General features: G+C 44.1%; 1 protein-coding gene across 2 annotated transcripts in view; it reads left to right on the top strand.

Moving 5' to 3' along the window:
- The window catches only part of LAMC2 (laminin subunit gamma 2), a 61,632-nt gene that overhangs the window by 6,905 nt on the left and 32,579 nt on the right, over positions 1-22,148 (top strand). The window contains exons 2-3 of one of the 2 annotated variants that reach the window (XM_027083067.1): positions 14,147-14,335; positions 21,586-21,721. In XM_027083067.1, coding sequence (XP_026938868.1) covers positions 14,147-14,335; positions 21,586-21,721 — 325 coding nt within the window. Of the gene's footprint in view, positions 1-14,146; positions 14,336-21,585; positions 21,722-22,148 lie in introns of those variants that run through there. The other variant, XM_027083068.1, reaches the window with a different exon arrangement.

Genomic DNA, 22,148 nt, shown 5'->3' with positions numbered 1-22,148 from the left:
CAGGTTAGAACCAAGCACAAACTCCAGTCCCTGGGGCCCTGATAAGAGAACAGATTTCAGACTACCAAGTTTCCTCTTCTCTTTGTTCAACTCTGTTTATAGATCATCACACAGCTTGGAATTGACCAAGTGGCTCAGGACAGTTGAGGGACAGCAATAAGCCTTTCCGCTTCACCTGTCAATGTTTTGAATTTATTTATTTATTTATGGCTCTGTTGGGCTTTGTTGCTGTGCGCGGGCTTTCTTTAGTTGTGGCGAGCGGGGGCTACTCTTCGTTGCGGTGCACAGGCTTCTCATTGCGGTGGCTTCTCTTGTGGAGCATGGACTCTAGGCACACGGGCTTCAGTAGTTGTGGCTCATGGGCTCAGTAGTTGTGGCTCGCAGGCTCTAGAGCGCAGGCTCAGTAGCTGTGGTGCACAAGTTTAGTTGCTCCGTGGCATGTGGGATCTTCCCAGACCAGAGCTCGAACCCGTGTCCCCTGCATTGTCAGGCAGATTCTTAACCACTGCGCCACCAGGGAAACCCCTGAATTTATTTAAGCATCGTTGTGTCCAGAGGTATTTTCTCTCTCTGCTGGAGACTATTGGTATATATTTTGAAGTCTTTCAGTTTCACGGCCAGAGCATCGACCATTAAGCTTCATACATATTTACTGCTCTTTCAAATCACTACCCGTTTTGCTCTTGAATAAAGGAAACTCCTAATGTTTAAAGATCATTTCTCATTTCAATAGGCTGGTCTACTTTGTGAGAGCGGTGGATCCAACAGCATCCCAAAGCTGCCGCTCTTGCCTCATCCAGGGCGTTGTACGTGGGACATGGTAGGAGGGGGTCTTCATGTGCTGAGGTCTGAGGGGACAGAACCCAGGCCACAGATGACCTAGCGTGGGAAATGACAGCAGAGCAGCAGCCCATTTGTCCGACTGGGATGCAGGACACGTTGCTCCCACTCCCTGCTGGAGGCTTCATGGTCCAAACTCTTCTTAGAATATTTGTTACTTCTCTTTATGGATAGATGAAAATGGCTGGGCTCCTAAAGACCATTTAATTCATTCTTCTGTCTTTAAGCAATACAATTTTAATTTATTATTTTCAAATGGATTTTTTTCAGCAATGAATCTTTAAGGAAGGTCTTATAAATGCATTCCATACTTTTTCCAACATTGTAATGTACGTGGATTACCACGTTCTTTTGGCAAAACTAAGAACTCTAGTGGTGCATGGTAAGTATGCACATACCTAAATGTGTGTATCTTTGTGAAGGAATGTAGTGATAGCAAAAAATCTGTGGCTAGTCTCCTTGTGCAAAAATGTCTTGCTCATAAAAGCAATGAAAGGTTTAAAGAGGAAGAATCATTAGGTAACTTTTTTTTTAAGGAGCCAACAAAACACAAATTTAAGCAATTGAAAAACCACATTTAATGTATACTCCGAAAAGCATTTCAGTACAAATCAGAATTGCCTTTTAAACTTTTCTTTATTCAGACTCGTCATACATGATTTCTTTCCTTTTGGTCCTCATTGCTTCAGGGGCCACCTCTAGCTGTCCTGGACTCTCTAATGTCCTTTACTTCAGCTGCTTCTTAAAGGGGCATATGACACCTTTTCCTGGGCCATGTAGCAAGTGCTCAAAGAACACTATGCTCTTTGATTAACAGTCAGATGTGCTTTCTGTATTGGGATGCTTTTCTTTACAGATGATCTCATGGAGATATAGAAATTTCTACAGTAGTTTCTGTGGTCAGAAGGGTGTAGGGTTACATGTGGTGATAGAATCCTCACCGCGATCACCATTGATCACACCCTGTAGCTGACACCAGCTGTCTTGGAGTCAAGCCCTTAAAGACGCCGGGTGTAAGAGAAGGGAGCCTCTCCTGTGTCCCTTGTGTCCTAACCTTCTCTTCCCTCTCACCTTTGCTACTCAGACAAAAACTGGCATCCCCAACCTCTCTGTTAACTGGGGCTTCTTTCTCTCTCCCCACTGTCTGCCTGGGCCCCGGTGGGGTGTTAGGGAAGACATCTCCAAGTGTGGTCTCCTGGTCTAGTCCCCACCAGGCTGAGTCATCCACAGTCCACGTGTGCCATTTCTAAGTCTAGGTTATAATAAAATGTGCTATGAACTCTTGATGAAAATAGGTGACTGCTTTTAAGCCATAGTCATTCAAAAGGAAAATGTGGTGATCTGAGTTTCATTGACTCTTGATGACTTAGAGTTGAAAAGATTTGTCCGTGTTCTAGCCTTCAAAATTGCCCATGCGATTAGAACACTGACCTCTGTTGTTCCTCTCCTTAGAGCACTTCACGTCGCAGGCTAACTTGCAATGCTTGGACATTTACATGTTCAGGGAAACAAACCATCAGGCAGGATAGGGCACCGGTGGTCCTGGCTGTGCTGGCCTAAAAGACAGCTGTGAAAAATGTGAGGCAGAGAAAGGAATTCAGTTAAAAAACTCTTAGCGAGGGACGTGCCATTTCAGTTTTCTTATTCTATTTAGAAAACATATTGTGACAGACCTGAAGAATCTGAAACTGGAAGCAGTCACACATCAAACCATAAAATTCTAGATCACTTTAAATGATGAAGTGTTCAGATTTTGTTTTAAATTATTTACCCAGGGGCTTCCCTGGTGGCGCAGTGGTTGGGAGTCCGCCTGCCGATGCAGGGGACGCGGGTACGAGCCCCGGTCCGGGAGGATCCCACATGCCGCGGAGCAACTGGGCCCGTGAGCCATGGCCGCTGAGCCTGCGTGTCTGGAGCCTGTGCTCTGCAACAAGAGAGACCGCAATAGTGAGAGGCCCGCTCACCGTGATGAAGAGTGGCCCCCTTGGGCTTCCCTGGTGGCGCAGTGGTTGAGAGTCCGCCTGCTGCAGGGGACACGGGTTCGTGCCCCGGTCCGGGAAGATCCCACATGCCGTGGAGCGGCTGGGCCCGTGAGCCATGGCCGCTGAGCCTGCGCATCTGGAGCCTGTGCTCCGCGGCGGGAGAGGTCACAGCAGTGAGAGGCCCGCGTACCACAGAAAAAAAAAAAAAATTATTTACCCAAGCTGAGAAACATATTAAGCTTTGGAAAGAAAAATCCCATGGAGGAGGTTTTAAATCTTAAAAAGTATGAGCATTTTCATCTTTTTATTATAATTTAAGAAAAATACTCATCTTGTCATCCTGAGTATCTCTGATTTGGAGGTAATTTCAACAATTGCTTTTCTTCTGAAAATGAGCATCTGTCAGGTTTTTTTAGAGTATACTATTCTCACCTTTACTTTTAGTCACCATTTTCTATCTAGTTATTTACATTTGGACTTCCTAATGAAGGGCCTCATTATAGCTGACTTCCTGGAGGGGAAGTTTGCTGTCTTTGAGCAGAAAAGGTTGTCAGTGTACATGAGGCCAGTTCTTTGACTCAGAGGAAAGGAATGAGATCTAAATAATAATAAATTAACATTGAATTTTTAGCATAACTTCTTTGAACAAACCAAAGGTAAGAGAATGGTTGAGGTTGGGTAGCCCCAATCCACATCTCCCCACCATGATGCTTGTCCTCTGCAGCAAGAATTTTAAGAAACAGAGGAAGTCAAGACCTAAAATGAAATATAAGTGAAATGAATGGCAGAGAGATGAGGAGGTCCCAGTGGGGAGTGTTTTGTGAAATTAGGCTGGAAAAGTAGATAGGATTAGGCCGTGAAAGTCTTTGTAGGCAATGTTAAGGAGTTCTGGTCTTTATCCTAAAAGTAAAGGAAAGGCGTCAGAGAGTTTGAAGCAGGGAGGTATTGGTAAAATTTGTATTTGGAAAGGTTTTTCTGACTACTGAGCGGAGGGAGGCAAGAGAAGTTGCGGGGGATCCGCAGGCAAGCGGTGGCTGGGGTTTGGTGTAGAGTGGCCGTAGTGGAGATAGAGTTGGGTGGACTTGAGCTATGTAGACAGTTATGTCAATAAAGTTGGGAGTTGAATAGAATAGAGGCAAGCGAGAAAGATGGAGACCCTATAAGGATAGTTCCCAGCTTTCTGACTTGAAGGGCTGACAATCACAAGTTTGGTTTTAAACATGTTTTGTGTAAACAGCTTTTGAGACAATCAGCTGGAAATGTAAAGTGGATGACTGGGCATCAGGGTCTAGAGTTGAGAATGAATTCTGGGCCGGGGAAGTATCTTGGTATGTCAATACCCGTCGTGGTTATTGAAGCCCTTGACTTGGATGAGAGAGTTCTTCAGTGAGAGGCATGGAGGTTCAGGACTGAGCCTTGAGGAGCACCAACACTTCGAGTTGGGGCAAGGAGAGGATCCCGCAAAGACTTGGATGGCGCAGGGGGTGAGGGTCATAAGCCAGGGGGAAGTACAGTACAGGACAGCATCGTAGTATCCAAGGGAAGAGTTTCAAAAAGGAAGGAGAGAGAAAAACATTCAATGTCTCAGAAAGGGGATGCAGGGCACAAAATACCAGAAATGGAACACCTTTCCCCTAAATAAGGAAGAGAATTGAGCACTGTTTCTAAGTGGTTTCTACGTGGACTCGTCCACAGGAGATTACGGGCAACTTATTATCAACTCGCTGCTGTTTCACTAAATCAGTATTAGTGCACTGAGCAGCTGACATGGCGGCAAGAACAGCAAAGCTCAACGTAACAGCAGCCAGCACACGCTGTCAGGTTCAAACATGATGATCAGATTCCTAGCTCCTGAGATAGTCCCACACAGCAGCCAAGTACACTACCTGTCAAGGCTGCCTGATCACGGCAAACTGATCTCATGGTCTCACGCCTGCCTCCTCCCCTCGCCCCTCCTCCCGCGCAGGCCTAGGCGTGCTGCCCTTTGAGATGGCAGCTCCGGGCTCACACACAGAGGACAGGCAGTCCTGGCACAGAAATAGTTCATCCGGTGAGAGCAGCAACCTGAAAGTCTCAGACAACTCCTTCTAACAAAAGTATCACATCCCTCTCACAATTCTTTCTGTTCTCATCTCACCATGTATTTTTTGGGTACAGACATTAGTTATTTTACACCGAATGCCGTATATGTAGACAATGAAAACTTTATGTATTGTGTTGAGAAAGTTTCATATTGGGTCCCTAGGGTCCTGGGAGATTTCTGTAAGTTCCAGTTCTTGTTTGGCTTTTCTTAGAGTCAGACTGCCTGCTTTCCTTCCTTCTTTCCTTCCTTCCGTCCTCCCTCCCTCCCGTCCTCCCTCCCTCCCTTCTTTCCTCCTTCTGTCCATTCTTCCATCTATCCTTCTAGCTAACCAATCCTTCCAGCCAGCCATTTATCCACCAGTTAGAGTCTCAAGCCCTGTACTAGGTACCATGGGGTACAAAAGTGAGAAATGCTATAGAGGAAGTAAGTCATGTACACAAATAGTGATGACTCAGGCTCTAAAGTGATAAGTGCCAAGAGAGAGATGGGGATGAAGACCTGTGGGCATCCAGAGGGAGACGCTCTTAAAGGGTTATCAGTAGAGACCGAACACCATCTAATTTACGTTCCTAACATCTCTCTGGCTGCCGCGTGGGTTTAGGGAGGGTGTGAGCAGGGAGCGCCCAGGCAAAGAAAAGAGCAAGCCTAAAGGCCCGAGGAGGGAAAGAGCTTGGTGCGTCCCGGGATTCGTGGGTGCGAGGGTCTATGTGTTGGAGTGCAGTGAACAAGAGCTAGAAAGAGGACTGAGGTCAAGTTGGAGAGGTCAGCAGGGCCAAACCTTCAGGGTTTCTGAGAGGAGTTTGGATTTGAAATTTTGTCGTTACTGTTAGAACACTAAAAACATTGATGTTCCATCACACGAAGGTGGAAATTAGATCAGCTTGGTGAAGAGCAGAGCTGTGCTTTTCTACATGTAGAACAATAGAAAGAGGACCTGCTTGTACACAATTGACCATATGAATGCCAGATTGTTGAAACGTTCTCGTAATTGCTTGTAATGTTTCCTCTGGGGAATTTAAAATGAGGTCTTGATGAACTGCAGCCACCGAAGCTGATCATACCAAGACCTTGCCCTGAGCACAACCCTAGGAAATATTTTCAGTTTCCTTTCATTCTCTGAAGGATACAGCTTGGAAACAGCCTTTGCCCCTGAGCTTCCTGTCCTGACCCGTTAGAGTGGTGTGTTTGAGCGAGGGTGGGAGTGTTAGGTGAGCCTGAGGCAGTCCACACACGTTGCTGCATTGTTTGTAGAGTTTCCAACTCCTGGATCTTCCTGCTGGTGGGGAGCGTGGGTGGTGGTGGGCAGATCGGCCTGTGTCTGGCTGCCCGGCAGTCTTTTCTAAGAAGCACCTTGAGGGTCAGTGATGGTATGCTATTATAGTTATTATGATAATAAATGCTTAAGTGCCAAAGAAGCAGTATACATTGGAGTCAGACACAAGTACCGCCCAAGCTTTACTAGACTGAAAGAAATACATGAAAATCAGTAAAAGGATTCTGTTTCTGCAGGGCTTGAGGTGAACTTGATGAATCTCGCTCCTTTAGCTGTGGAGATCATCCCCGCTGACAGGGCAAGGATTTAATGAAGGAGAGTGAGGGAGTGGAGAGAGGATAAGACAAAACCTTGAAGAGATGTCCCTAATTTGAAAAGAGTACCATACAAATGAATAGTCAAGTAAGAGTAGTGGGTAGGACCTGGCTCCTATGATACAGAGTTCAGTGAAACAGGGAGAAAGATCCTGCTGCTTTTAATTCCTAGACCCTGTAAGGCTTCAGGTCTGTTCAGGGTCTGAGTCTGATTTGTTTCTATATTTTCTGGTACAGTGATAGCTTCATGCCAGGTCCTGGACCCGTGCCTGTCCATGGTGAAGTGAGGAAAACAAGGATAACGTGATGAATATATGACAAAGCCCAGTAAATGTCAAATAAGTATATATTTAATGTCTTATTTGACGAAATAAAACATTACAACTCCCTTTATTGAAATCTTGCTGGCTCAGGGCTATAGAAATCTTGCCGGCTCAGGGCTTCCCTGGTAGCACAGTGGTTAAGAATCCACCTGCCAATGCAGGGGACACAGGTTTGAGCCCTGGTCTGGGAAAATCCCACATGCCGTGGAGCAACTAAGCCCGTGCGCCACAACTACTGAGCCTGCACTCTAGAGCCCGCGAGTCACAACTGCTGAGGCTCGCTCACCTAGAGCCCGTGCTCCACAGCAAGAGAAGCTGCTGCAATGAGAAGCCCGCACACCGCCATGAAGAGTAGCCCCGGCTCGCCGCCACTAGAGAAAGCCCGCGTGCAGCAATGAAGACCCAACACAGCCAAAAGTAAAAATAAAATAAAAAAAGAAAGAAATCTCACTGGCTCACGAAGTCCCAGTGTCCAAAATGAATGAAATAAATGTACGTCTCATTGAGAACAGAAGGAAGGAGAAAAAGGAGGAAGAATCAGTTAAACAAAATCTATCAGTGAGGTCCTTTGGAGAGAAAGGGGATTTATCCAGAGAGGGAAAGGAAAATCTGCAACAAAATGACAGGTGAATAGTTTGATACATTTGTTATAGAAATAATTCATGATAATTTATTTTTTTTTAAATCTATTGAAGTATAATTGATTTACAATGTTGTGTTAATTTCTACGGTACAGCAAAGTGACTCAGTTATATGTGTGTGTATATATATATATATATTTATTTATTTATTTATTTATTTCCATTATGGTTTTTCACAGGCTATTTTTTTTTTACATCTTTATTGGAGTATAATTGCTTTACAGTTGAAAACATCGTGCCTGATAGACAAATTGCCAAAGATCATGAACAGACAGATATCAAAGTAGAGATAAAATAGTAAAGCAGCATATGGCGCTTTTCAACCCTCCCTTCCTACTCACTTTACCCACCTCCAGCTACCTATTTCCTTTCACTGCTTTATGTATTTCTCCTTAACAAATATTGCTATCCACATATTCTCCCTATACTAGTTGACTTGTTTATTTTCTTTTCCTCCAATTCGCATGAAAACTCCATGAAGACTGGAACATCTATTTGTTTTGTCTACCTCTAAATCCCCAGTGCCTAGAACACTGCCTGGCACATAGATGCTCAATCTTTATTTATTGGATGAATGGACCTTGACAAATGATTCCCAGCAGACCCAGGACATGTCCAAGACCTCCATCTTTATACTTCCATCACTTGCTTTTGTGTCAAGGCTCCCTGATGGAAACTAGACAACATATTTATAAAATTTACAGCTGACCCCAAATTTGGAAGAATAGCAAGTAGATTACAAAATAAACATAAAAAAAAAATTCTAGACATAAAATTGAACAAGGCTAAACATAAGGGAAGGAAAGTATAATCAAAAGCATTTTTAGCATATCCTCTTGTTTGAAAGTGTATTATAGGTGTGTATTTAGGTCTGTGAATCTAAATAAATCATAATATAAGTTACCAAGAAAGGCTATTTTCTGGATTGGGGTCGTATGGAGAAAAGTGTCCCCTCAATTAACAGGGAAGAGAGTAACTGCTAAATATTGGTATTTGTATTTTTTTTAACTTTTTTTTTTTTTTTTTGGCTGCTGCCTCACAGCATGCAAGATCCTTAGTTCCCCCACCAGGGATCGAACCCGTGCCCCCTGCAGCGGAAGCATGGAGTCTTAACCACTGGACCGCTAATGAAGTCCCTGGTATTTTTTTTTTTTCTTTTTAAAAATTTTTTTAATTTTTTGGCTGCATTGGGTCTTCGTTGCTGCACACGGGCTTTCTCTAGTTGCGGTGAGCGGGGGCTACAGTGCGCGGGCTTCTCATTGGTGCCTTCTCTTGTTGCGGAGCACGGGCTCTAGGCGCACGGGCTTCAGTAGTTGTGGCTCGCGGGCTCTAGAGCGCAGGCTCAGTAGTTGTGGCGCAGGGGATTAGTTGCTCTGCGGCATGTGGGATCTTCCCGGACCAGGGATGAAACCCATGTCCCCTGCCTTGGTAGTTGGATTCTTAACCACTGCGCCACCAGTGAAGTCTGGTATGTGTAGTTTTTTTTTTTTTTTTTTTTTTTTTGCGGTACGCGGGCCTCTCACTGTTGTGGCCTCTCCCGTTGCGGAGCACAGGCTCCGGACGCGCAGGCTCAGCGGCCATGGCTCACGGGCCCAGCCGCTCCGCAGCATGTGGGATCCTCCCGGACCGGGGCACGAACCCGTGTCCCCTGCATCGGCAGGGGGACTCCCAACCACTGCGCCACCAGGGAAGCCCTGGTATGTGTATTTTTAAAGCATGTCCAGACATATGGGGCCACGTGGAGTCCTGAAGATGGTAGAAACACATCTAGGGGTTTCCTGAAGTTCAAGAGAACGTTCATTCATTTGTTCATTAAAAATACCTCAAATACCTACCATGGACCGGGCACTGTGCCATACAGTAGGGCTTTATATTTCCTTCTCTAAAGCATGAGATGTGTTTTCAGCCTGTTAGAATAGCAGAGTCCAGTGCAAAGATTTGCTCTTGGACACAGCTTTATTTTTAAAAAATTTTAAAAATATTTTTTGGCCAACCTTTAAAAATCAGTAGATTTCATACCCAAAGCCAGACTTCTGTCTTTAAAAAACATAAGTGGAAATGCTGATTACAATAGGCATCATTCCCATGGGGCTACCATTGGCTGGGGCTGAAGTGCTGCTTCTTCCTTTAGCCCTTTTGTCAGCGTCCCCACTGCTCCCTGTTGCCTTGCTCCTGGCCTGACAGTGCCCTTTGGCAACCAACGTGTCCTGGTAGTGACTGGGCAGAAATCAGTCACAGAATAAAAAAGGCCAGGCACAAGCTGTTGGAGGCCCACTTTATGAAGCACAGTTGCGAGAATATTCTGGAATTTGAAAAATAAAGAGTTTTTTTTTCCAGCAGTGAGAATGAATAATAATTGCTCTTAGGAAAGTTAGTCTAAATTTGGGAGATGCTTTGAGAGAGGCCATGTTTCACATGCATCAAGGACAGAAAGGATTATTGCATGCCAAAGGAGCAAACTCTCTCTCCTCAGTCTCTGGGTGTGAATGTTTGGAAGATTCGACAGTGAGCCAAGTGCAGTGCAGCTAAGTGTTGAGCTCAGCGCAGCCTGGTAACTTCAGAGTCCCACAGGCAAGGCTGGAGAGAGTTTCTTCCTGGCATTTTCACATACTGCAGATACAGGCGGCCAATACATTCCCTAGGCCTGAGGCCCACAGGTCCCCTCACTCCAGCCTGCATAACCCTGGGCTTAAAGGGAAACCCATTTGAGAAGAGGAGGGTAGCTTAGCAATAGGTTTGTAGCTGAGTTCCAGAGTGGAGATGCTGGCTGAAGGCCTCCCTTACTGGAACTATACTGCATCTCCATTGAAGGCTGTGAATTTAAAAGAGGAACATCAATTCTTGCATAGTAGAGCTTTCAAGGAGAAAGAACAGAAGGAGAGGGAAACGGTTAAAAAAAAGATTATAACAAGGTTATCTATTTTTAAAATAGTGCTCTAAAAATATATCATTTCCTTATGAAATTAACTACTACCAGCAAAAATTTGTTCTGAATAAAAAAGACGCAATAGGGCTTCCCTGGTGGCGCAGTGGTTGAGAGTCCGCCTGACGGTGCAGGGGACACGGGTTCGTGCCCCGATCTGTGAGGAAAAAAAAACAAAGACACAATGAAAAGTTCGTAATTATTTTGAGATTGCTCCCAAAAGTCATCCGGGGTAGCGAGGGCATTGGCTCAGTGTGTGATCCCGCTGGGTGACCTCACAGGTATCTCTGGCTGGTGAATTTAGCTCCTAATTGTGCCTAATGAGGTACCTGGTAGAAATTTCACAGCCCATGACAGCTGTGTGGCACATCTGTTAGAAATCCAAAAAAACAAATTGGTTACACAAACATTCTTTGGGAAAGATTTCAGCTTAGAACCAGTTCTGTGAAAAAGCCCTGGGAGTTTGAATTGAATGAAAACTTCATATGCTTTGAGTTTAATGAAAATGTTAGGCTCACCCATGGAATTATAATATCTGGTCCTGTTGCAAGCTGAGCTGTTCAAACCATACTTGAACTGTAATAAATTCTGGTCATCTAAAGAAAGATAGTGAAAATTAGAGTTTGTTCCTAGGAGGGGCATCAAGAAGAAATCATGACCTGGGAAATGGTTGAAAGTCTTGGAGGTGACAGGTCTCCAGTTTAACCTGAAGAAGAAAAGACTAAAGAGGGAGATGCTCTAACTATCTTCTTCTTTTTTTTTATATATATATATTTTTTAACATCTTTATTGGGGTATAATTGCTTTACAATGGTGTGTTAGTTTCTGCTTTATAGCAAAGTGAATCAGTTATACATATACATATGTTCCAATATCTCTTCCCTCTTGCGTCTCCCTCCCTCCCCCCCTCCCTATCCCACCCCTCCAGGCAGTCACAAAGCACCGAGCCGATATCCCTGTGCCATGCGGCTGCTTCCCACTAGCTATCTATTTATCTATCTATTATCTACGTTTGTTAGTCTAACTATCTTCTGATACTCAAGGACTTGGCTGATGCAGTACCTTGTAAAACAGTGCCTGAAAGAAACGTCTGATGAGTACATAAATAAATGGAGACGAGAGTAGGTATGCCAGTGTGTGTGCCTGTGTGTGTGTGTGTGTGCGCGCGCACACGCACATGTGTGTGTGTTGTTTTCCAGGGAAGAACAGAACACATGGTAAAAATTACAGGAAGGGAGGCAGATTTAAAATTGCATAAAAATAATTTGTAATAACCAGTGCTGTTTAAGAAGGGATGGGACATCTTACTAGATTAGGAAGAATTCTAGAAGGGTCTGAGTAACTCTCTATGAGGGAGTTATAGAAAGAATACCTACATGCAGTGGCAAGCCAGCTCTTGGAGGCATAGGGATAACATAGAAATGTGAGGGCATTGCAATTGGACAGACCTGGGAGCAATTACATCCTTGCCACTTAGCTGTGTGACCTTAGGTGAGACACCTACCCCCTCTAAGCATTCATTTCTTCATCTGTTGACTGGGGATAATTAAACCCATGTTAAAGTGTTACTGTGAGAATGAACTGAGCTGCTGGATGTAAAGTCCTGGCTATAGAGTGGGCTCTGGATAGATGTTCTTGACTTTGCCTAGATTAGGTGGCATCCAAAGGCATAAGAGAGTGTTTTAGGAGCTCTTGCAAGGAAGCCACTTAGGGAAGTTCATCAGATATACTTAGTCACCTTTGCCACCTTTGTGCCTTCAGAGCTGACCCAGCCTGCACAGGGCAGCTGCTCCATACATGTTGGTACATTTGCTGGCTTTTTAAAGTCAGTACTCTGGGTAAGTCATGGCCCTGGGCACTGCCAGAGACAGGCTATCACTGGGGCTGCGTGGCCAATGGAGACAGTGTGTCTGGGGGAAAGAAAGTGGGTTTTGGCATCAGACAGAGGTTCAAATCCCAACTCTCCACTGGCTCAAGTTACTTAACCTTTCCAAGCTGCATTTTTCTCATCTAAGGCAATGCCTATCTCTTGTGAGTTAGGGGTGAGATAGCACAGACGAAGGACTTGATGTTCTTTTCTCAGTGGGGTCCTTTCAACAATCCAGGGAGGCACATAATGGAGACTGCATTTCTGAAAGAAGAAATAAGATTCAGAGAGTTGAAGTGATTTGCCTAAGGAATTAGTAGAACTGGTATTTGATACCATTCTTTTAACCTCAAGGCTCATCACCTTTTCCAAACCATGGCTGACACGTTTTTTGAGCATCTGCTGTGTGCCAGGTACAATACTAAGGATTTCCCCTGTTACCTCATTGGTGGTTTCAGTCCCACATGGAGATGTTAGTCACTCCATGAATCTCTTTGGAACGTGCACAGGGTAAACTTTCCTAGGCACTTGGGGAAAGTCATTCTTAATGGAACTATGGTTCTTTTTGACACCTGGCTTTGGGAGAGACACTTATGGCAGTGAGAGGGGAGGAAATACCTGTCCAGACAGTCATATTAGCGCCTCAAGAAAAGGGAACCCTCCTACACTGTTGGTGGGAGTGTAAATTGGTGCAGCCACTATGGAAAACAGTATGGAGGTTCCTCAAAAAACTAAAAATAGAGTTGCCATATGAGTCAGCAATCCCACTCCTGGGAGCATATCTGGACAAAACTATAATTTGAAAAGATACATGCACCCCTATGTTCATAGCAACACTATTTTCAATAACCAAGATGTGGAAGCAACCTAAATGTCCACGGACAGATGAATGGATAAAGAAGATGCAGTACATATACACAGTGGAATATTACTCCACCATGAAAAAGAATGAAATAATGCCATTTGCAGCAACATGGATGGACCTAGAGATTATCATACTAAGTGAAGTAAGTCAGACAGAGAAAGACAAATACCATATGATATCATTTATATGTGGAATCTAAAATATGACACAAATGAACATATCTACAAAACAGAAAACTACTCACAGACAGAGAACAGACTGTGGTTGCCAAGGTGGGTGGGGAGGGATAGACTGAGTTTGGGATTAGCAGATGCAAACTATTATGTATAGAATGGATAAATAACAAGGTCCTACTGTAGAACACAGGGAACTATATTCAATATCCTGTAATAAACCAACCATAATGGAAAAGAATATGAAAAAGAATACCTATATATGTATGTATAACTGAATCACTTTGCTGAACACCAGAAAATAACAGAGCATTGTAAATCAACTATACTTCAATAAAATAAATTTAAAAAAAGATTTGCTCCTCAGCCTTGATCATCCCTGGAGGGACGGATGCTAAGGGTCCTGAACAGATGACACCACCGGCTCTTACACCGTCTTGCCGGAGGGCACAAGCTGGCAGTTCTCAGGTCTTCTCCAGCTCATAGACTTGTACTATGGGGTTGCACAGAATTTTAAAAATGAATTCCTTGCAAATATTTAAATCAGGACTTTTCACGTAGAAACACATAATAAAGATTTGGGGTTTCTCTGGAGGAGTCGGTAACACCGTCTGGCAACACTGATCTCATGTTCTCTCGTGTTCTCCCAGGCAACCCCTGACCAGCACTGCTTCCTTAGGTAAAGCGAGAACTCTCTCCATCATCAGGTGGCGCATTTGACCCCCTTACCTTCTGCCGTTGAGCAGTTTGAATTCATATGGAGTACCCTGGGCATCATTTGTATTCATAATAGTAAAACGCCCGGGAGGATTGCCCCCGACTTGTTTCCTGCTGACGATGTCTTTTTTTGCCCTGACCCTAGTCTGTGATTGCAGTGGGAAGTCCAGGCAATGCGTGTTTGATGAGGAACTTCACAGACTGACAGGAAATGGATTCCGCTGCCTGCACTGCAGTGACAACACGGGTGGCGTTCACTGCCAGAGGTGCAAGGAAGGATTTTACCGCCAGAGAGACAGAGACCGCTGTTTACCCTGCAATTGTAACTCCAAAGGTAGCTGGATAAAGGGGGAAAGAAAGAGGGAAGGGGGAGGGGAGAGAAAGGGGAGGGTGTGAGGGGGAGGGGAGAGAATGGGGAGGGGGGGAGGGGGAGGGGAGAGAATGGGGAGGGAGGGAGGCAGGGAGAGAGACAGAGCAGGCCAAGAGGGAGATGTTCAATTTCTAGAACAATTGGGAAGATACTGTTCTTTTTAGCAAGTTCAATCTGAAAGGAAATATGTTTTTCTTAAGTCTGGGTTATAGGAACCAGCTGTGGTCTTTAGGGTACATTAGTTTGAATTCTAGTCCCAAGAGAGACACGCGATTACTTTCCTGGCAGCTAACAGTCTGTGACCTGGGAACAAAGAAACTTGCACTCTTCCAGTGATAGTTCTTCATATCCATAACTGTCCCTTTGACCGACCTCTCAAAAAATAAGAGATTAGGAAGATTTGTTTCTGGTGGTGTGCTGGGTGCTAGCAATATGAAGTGATACTAATAGAAGAGACAGACAAATAGGCAGATTAGAGTCATTCACAGGGTTGTGGACAAGAGAAAACAGAACAACAAATAGGAAGCACCTAACAGGGTGGCTGGTTCATAGGAGAGCCTGTTTTTGTTGTTGTTGTTGTTGTTTTTTTTAATGTATCACCCACTGCTGTATTCTCAGAACTATAGGTAGTTTTTGTGTACGCAGACGCACACATCCTGCTATATTCATCGTGGGCAGACAGTAAAGACAAGTTAGTAAATGTAAACAGGGAAAGAGAGGTAAATAAGTTGGGACTTTTTAAAGCTACCTTATTTGTCTTTTATCTTCCTTGGTAGTATCTGTTTCTCCTCTTTGCCAGAAAGTGTTTAATAGCATAATATGATCAGTATCAGTCTACCAAAAAGGTATAGCCTTAGTGCAGGGCTGCGACTTAGTGTAGTTCTGTGGAGCCGTTTCTTAGCAGCAGCTGAAAGAGTCTAAAAATGGGCAGATTTTGGCCTAGCCATGACTTGCTGGTAGAGTGTGTCAGGGAGCCTTATAGAAAACTGGGGTGACCCTGTGTTGATACAGACCCATATACCAGCAATCATTCCCAGATTCTTCAGACTTGCTGCTATTATGTGGTTTAAGTCAGCTTTGCGGCTTTGACTCAGCATCCAGCATCCTTCGGGTTTAGCAGTTCTCCCTCTGAATCAAAGAACGTCGTAAAGAAAAATGATTCTACTTTAATGGGCATTTAACCTCTCTGAAGACCCTGTATCCCCTTAGGTTATGCAGCTTTGTTGTGAGTCACTAGAGTTGGGTCATCCCAGCAAAATAATCAGCGAGAATGTGATGAGAAGTATAATTGGCTCAGCTGGAAAGCCTGGCCTGAAGACAAGGTTATTAGTCTCAGAATAGACAAGGAGCGTGAAGCCTAGCAAAGAGAGATGGTAATGAAGCTTTACCACACCATCATTTCTTTTACACTGTGTAGTCCATTGCCCACCCAGCAACAGTGAGCCTGGCTCTTTCTTTTCTTTGGGGGAATAGATATCTCAGACTCAGGGTGAACAGCCTAGTAGGAAGCAGTGGAGCCCAGCAATGATTTATATATCTTTATATCTTGTAGGATAGCTACCATGCATTACACACTTACTCTATGCTTTCATCCAGTAATTAATTTAATCTTCACAAATAAACCTATGAAGAGGGTGCTATTATGATTTTCATTTTACAAATGAGGTATCAGCGGCTTAGAGAGGGAAGTTATGAAACTTGAGGGCTGAGTGGCATGTTGGTGGCAGGGACTGTACCCACCACGCACCATCTCTGGCTACATGTTAGCTGCACAGGTCACTAAATCAGTGGCACAAATTTAATTTCTTATGTGATTTCTCAGTTGCCCAACCAGCCAGGAGGTATTTTTCACTTTCAAATAGTAACTTCCCAGGGGAATTTGTTGTATATTCAATTTCAAATGCAGAATTCATCTTACCAAAAGCTACCATTCCATGCATGGCAAACGAAGCCAACAGCATTCATAATCCCCAAAGTGGTCACAGATTTTGGACGTCACATCAATTTCTCCTAAATATAGCAACTAGGCTTATTTTATTTAATTTATTTTATTTTATTATTTATTTATTTTGTGGTACGCGGGCCTCTCACTGTTGTGGCCTCTCCCGTTGCGGAGCACAGGCTCCGGACGCGCAGGCTCAGCGGCCATGGCTCACGGGCCCAGCCGCTCTGTGGCATGTGGGATCTTCCAGGACCGGGGCACGAACCCGTGTCCCCTGCATCGGCAGGTGGACGCTCAACCACTGCGCCACCAGGGAAGCCCTAGGCTTATTTTTAAGTGATGATTTTGTGGGCTCAGCAACAGGGCTGAATTATCCTCAATTCTTATAACCCTGATAACGTTTTGTGGATACTTTGAAGTTCACTGTGTGTGTGTGTGTGTGTGTGTGTGTTTTCCTCCCCGATACCTATGAGATCTATGTAGACATCAATGATATTAGGCTTGTTCTCTTAATTTTATATTTTTTACGTATATATGACCCAGGCAGTGGATTACTCAAGACTAAAACGTTTGAGTTATTATTTAAGACATGTCTTAGATAATAATTTAATTATTATTAAATATAATGATTAAATAATAATAATAATAGTGCTATTTAAAAATGCAAGTGTATATATTTTTAAAGGGTTCTCAAAAGGAAGCAAGTTCTCTTGGTTTAAATTTTAAATAATTGTCATTTTAGAATACCTTCGTGAGTCCTCAGATGCATGTAGACTGTATTACATAAGTCCTGAAAGTGCTTATTGAAACAGTAAGCTGTTCTTCATCTGTGCTTTAAACCCAATTGTTCACAGTCCCTAAGAGTAGCTCATGATGTAGGAATTGGGACAGGTATTTTTATTTTAATGAGATACTCTGAAAACCCAATGCTATTATTTTGGAAGTTTGGGAACATGAAATAAATCAATCCTATTCACAGTAAGGGCCTGTGTACGTTTCCATGTCAACTTTGCAAGGCTTGAAGGAGGCCTAGAAGATATGAGTATAAACTACTTTTTTGAGCACCTACTATGTGTGAGATGTTGAATTAGGCCCTTCATATATTTTATTTATTTATTTTAACATCTTTATTAGAGTATAATTGCTTTACAATGGTGTGTCAGTTTCTGCTTTATAACAAAGTGAATCAGTTATACATATACATATGTTCCCATATCTCTTCCCTCTTGGGTCTCCCTCCCTCCCACCCTCCCTATCCCACCCCTCTAGGTGGTCACAAAGCACCGAGCTGATCTCCCTGTGCTATGTGGCTGCTTCCCACTAGCTATCTATTTTACATTTGGTAGTGAATATATGTCCATGCCACTCTCTCACTTTGTCCCAGCTTACCGTTCCCCCCACCCCCGTATCCTCAAGTCCATTCTCTAGTAGGTCTGCATCTTTATTCCTGTCTTGCCCCTAGGTTCTTCTGACCGTTTTCTTTTCTTTTCCTTTTTTTTTTTCTAGATTCCATATATATGTGTTAGCATATGGTATTTGTTTTTCTCTTTCTGACTTACTTCACTCTGTATGACAGTCTCTAGGTCCAAGGCCCTTCATATATTTTAGTTCAAAGTTTTACAACAGCTCTACAAGGTATGGTTGTCCCCACTTAAAGAAGGAATGTGTGTCCCTTTGCCCAAGGACACACAGCTAATCAGTGGCAGAGCTGGTATTTGAGGTGAGAACTGTTGGACCCCAAAGCCTGGGCTCTTTTCATGTCCACCAGCTTCTAGAACTGTATTCTCTACATAATGTCCTATGGAATATTATGTTTCCCAAGATAATAATAGGCGTTGCCTGTAAGAATGTCAAATAATGTTTGGAAACACTGGCATTAGAAAGTTAAACAAGATTCATGCCTACTGAATGTGCTGTGATGTTGTAAATCTCTGAAAGATTTAGGACATACCATTTCCCAAACTCTTTTGAACACAGAATGCCTATTTCCATGCGATGACTGTTCCATCAGAAGACTGTTTTGTACAGTACTGTTTAGGGCTATTTGGGAAAAACCCCAAAATAAAGTACAGTCTTCTCCACCTTATAAGAATAATTTGTTGGGACTTCCCTGGCGGCACAGTGGTTAAGAATCCGCCTGCCAATGCAGGGTATATAGGTTCGATCCCTGGTCCAGGAAGATCCCACATGCCGTGGAGCAACTAAGCCCGTGCGCCACAGCTACTGAGTCTGTGTGCTGCGACTTCTGAAGCCCCTGCACCTAGCCTGTGCTCTGCAGCAAGAGAAGCCACTGCAATGAGAAGCACTCACGCTGCAATGAAGTGTAGCCCCTTCTCGCCACAACCAGAGAAAGCCTGAGCTCAGCAACGAAGACCCAACGCAGCCAAAAATAAATTAAAAAAATAAAATAGAGTAATTTGTTTCTGAAAAACTACTGTAGGGAGAGTTTTCTTAAATTGAAAGCATAGTTTCCATTAATTTGAATGGAGAAAAACAATGTGTTTCTGGGTCCCAGATTAATACCCATTTATGTTAAAAATAATTAAATTGTATTAAAGACGGAACATTTAGTGTTACTCATCAGAGCATAAATTCAAACAAGAATTTACCTTCTGGGGCTTCCCTGGTGGCGCAGTGGTTGAGAGTCCGCCTGCCGATGCAGGGGACACAGGTTCGTGCCCCGGTCTGGGAAGATCCCACATGCCGCGGAGCGGCTGGGCCCGTGAGCCATGGCCGCTGGGCCTGCGCGTCCGGAGCCTGTGCTGCGCAATGGGAAAGGCCACAACAGTGGGAGACCCGTGTACTGTTAAAAAAAAAAAAAAAAAAAAGAATTTACCTTCTTAGCCCTGTCTGCTGTTTGTCTCTAAGTGCCAACCCCAGTGGTCTTTCCTCACTCTCATCTTGTTAAATGCTCTCTTGCCTTAGATCCTGAAAACCATCCCCTCTTCCTTCTCCCTTAACTCTTCCCAGAATTCTCCTCCGTGAGACTTCTCCCTGCTCCCATCACTTTTTCCTTAATCAGTGAGGTTCCATTTCTGTCCAAGTCACCTTCACCTCCTCTGTCTATCTGCTCCCGGAGTGACCTTACACTTGTTATGGCTTCCTGTTCTGCCTGTGGGCTGAAGGCTCCTAAGTCTTCATCTGTAGCCTCTTTCTTGAGCTCCAGATGAACAGTTTCACCAAAGTTCATTGTGTCCCAAACTAAACTGGTTATCTTCTCTTGATGATTCAGCGTGAGGCTCTGTTCCTCCTCTGGCCTTCTCTGGTTTGTCAGGAGCCTCATATCTAGCGGTGGCCTCTGGGGACCTGCTGTCATCTATGTTGATCCACTTCTCATCCAGATTCCTCTCATCTGGGCCATCGTGTCAGGGGAGGATTTCTGCCCTGAGAGCCTGCTGCTCTCCTGTCCCCAAGCCATCCTGCAGTTGCTCTAGAGTTGACCTTCTAAACTGCACATCTGATCTCGTCGCCACCTGCCTGATCCTCCGAGAGCTCCCTATTATCCACAAATGGATTTGTTATCCTTCCATCAGTTCTTAATTCACCAGTAGACACGGTGAGCTAACATAAAGTGCCCAATTCAGTGTCTCACACGTAGCAGGTGCTCAAAAAATGTAGTTTATGTTATTATCACTGAGGGCCCTTTCAAGTGTTGCAAAGTTGACATGGAGACTTTCACAGACTCTGTGAATGTGACTAATTTATTTCATGTTTCACCTGCGGCTATAGATACAGAGCCAATACTTTTATTGATTTGAATTTTATCCACAAGTGAATTGAAAGGTCACAGACTGGTAAGAAATTAGAAAAAAAAGGAGCTAATGGTTAGAGTTCTGTTGACTTTATAGATTATGAATAGCCTAATTATCACAGTTAGTTGGAATATAGGGATTACTTTATAATTTTGCCAACTGCTGGGAAGTTATCAAGTAGGTAAGCCACCTTCCACCTCATCTTTTGGCTTTTTCCTAACTCATTTCACAATAGCCACATCCTCTTTCTTAAGGGTTAATTAATCCAACAGATTTCTGAACCTCTTCTTTGTGTTGGGTGCGGGGGATACGGCAGAGAACATAAGCTGAGGTAGTCATCGGTAAGCAGGGCTAAGGACTGGGGGAGCAGTGGGATGGATATTTTAGATATGAGAGTCAGAGAAGGTTTCTCTAGGGAAGTAATATTTAATCAAGATGTAAGTGCTGAGAATGGGCCAAGGAGGGGAGGTTCTGGGGAAGGAGCATTCCAGGCTGAGGGAGAAGCAGATGCAAATGCCCAGAGGAGAGAAGCAGTTGACACATTCCAGGAACAGGGAGGGGAGCTGGGGAGCTGGACCTCAGTGAAGGAGAGCGGGAGATGAAGCAAGAGAGGTCGAGTTTGTAGGCCGTGGTACAGGGTTTGCACTTTATTCCACTCAGAGTGGGGACCCACTGGAAGACTTATTGAACAGACGAGTCATATGATCTGAATTCCATTTGAAAAGGAACACTCTGGCTTCTGTAGAGAGAATGGAGCATAAGGAGGCAAGGATGGAGGTGGGAAGAAGAGTGTGAGGCAGGGTTCAGGTGAGAGAAGATGGAGGCTGGAACTGGGGTGTGGAAGGGGGTGCGGTGAGGGGTGGCTGGATTCCAGAGTGGCACATTTTGTTATCCTGAGCACCTCTTGCCTTTCGTCACTACGCAGTCTGCGAGGTCCCATTTTACAGAGCATGTCTATAAAAAACGAATCATAGGACAAGTACTCTAGTGCCCCAAACCAGGTAAAACGCACAGGGTCTTCACTCCTTACAAGGGGTGATGCTCCACTCCAGGTAGGTAGAGATGTTTCTGGTTAAGAGGCTTTTTTGTACTCTTAAAATCATACCATGCAAGCACTGCCCCTTAAAAGATGGCGTTTGCCTGCCAGAGATAAGGGAGAACGTGCCTCACTTTCTCATCCTGTCTTTGTGGAGGCCGAAGTGCTCATTCGCCAATGTTCCTTCTTGAGATCTCAAGGATTTGACAAACTACTTCATGTTGAAACCAGAGTAGATATATAAATAATAATGCTTTCAGGAGTCATCTCTGTTCCTTTCCCTGAAGAAGCTATCCTTGGCCGTCAGGACGTTCCCTAGCGGGTGGATGCATACCCGGATAATGTGAAAGAATTACTAGAAGCAGCAGGTGGTGGTTATTACTTAGTATTTATTGAGCTCCCATAGGGTGACGTTTTCTTCCTAATGTTGCATAAATTCAATATTTCCTTTTCTTCTTTCCTTTTCCCTACCTTGTGGTCACAGGTTCTCTTAGCGCTCGATGTGACAATGCTGGACGATGCAGCTGTAAGCCAGGTGTGACAGGAGACAGGTGTGACCGCTGTCTGCCAGGCTTCCATACCCTCACTGAGGCTGGGTGCACCCAAGACCAGAGGCTCCTGTAAGTGCCTGTCCCATCACTGTGGCTTCCGCAATTGTATCAACATTAGGGACCGCTTAACATTTACTGAGTAACTGAGTTACTGAAACGCCGTTTCGAGGACCTCACGTGGGCCATCTCATTGACTCCTCACAGTAATCCTAAAACATTGGGATTAGCCTTATGCTTGTGTTAAAGATAAGAAACTGAAATCGTGAGAGGATAAATAAGATGCCCTGTGTTGCTGGTGAGGGTGGACTTAAAATTCGGGCTCAGAGTTTTGTCTCTGGAACCTAGGGTCTTCACCCTGACAACTGCCCCTCCTTTAGATGAACTAGGATGGAAGTAAAGAGTCCTTCAAATTTTAACCTGGAACTCGTTTCAAATAAATAGACTCAGAGTAGAAGACCTTTCTGCATAATTTTAATCCCCTTTAGCTTGAAGCATT

The sequence above is a fragment of the Aethalodelphis obliquidens genome, unplaced genomic scaffold, assembly GCF_003676395.1.
Source record: "Aethalodelphis obliquidens isolate GAN/ISIS:26980383/991018 unplaced genomic scaffold, ASM367639v1 scaffold48, whole genome shotgun sequence".
NCBI classification, from domain to species: domain Eukaryota; kingdom Metazoa; phylum Chordata; class Mammalia; order Artiodactyla; family Delphinidae; genus Aethalodelphis; species Aethalodelphis obliquidens.
This window is presented reverse-complemented; position numbering and strand designations above follow the sequence as displayed.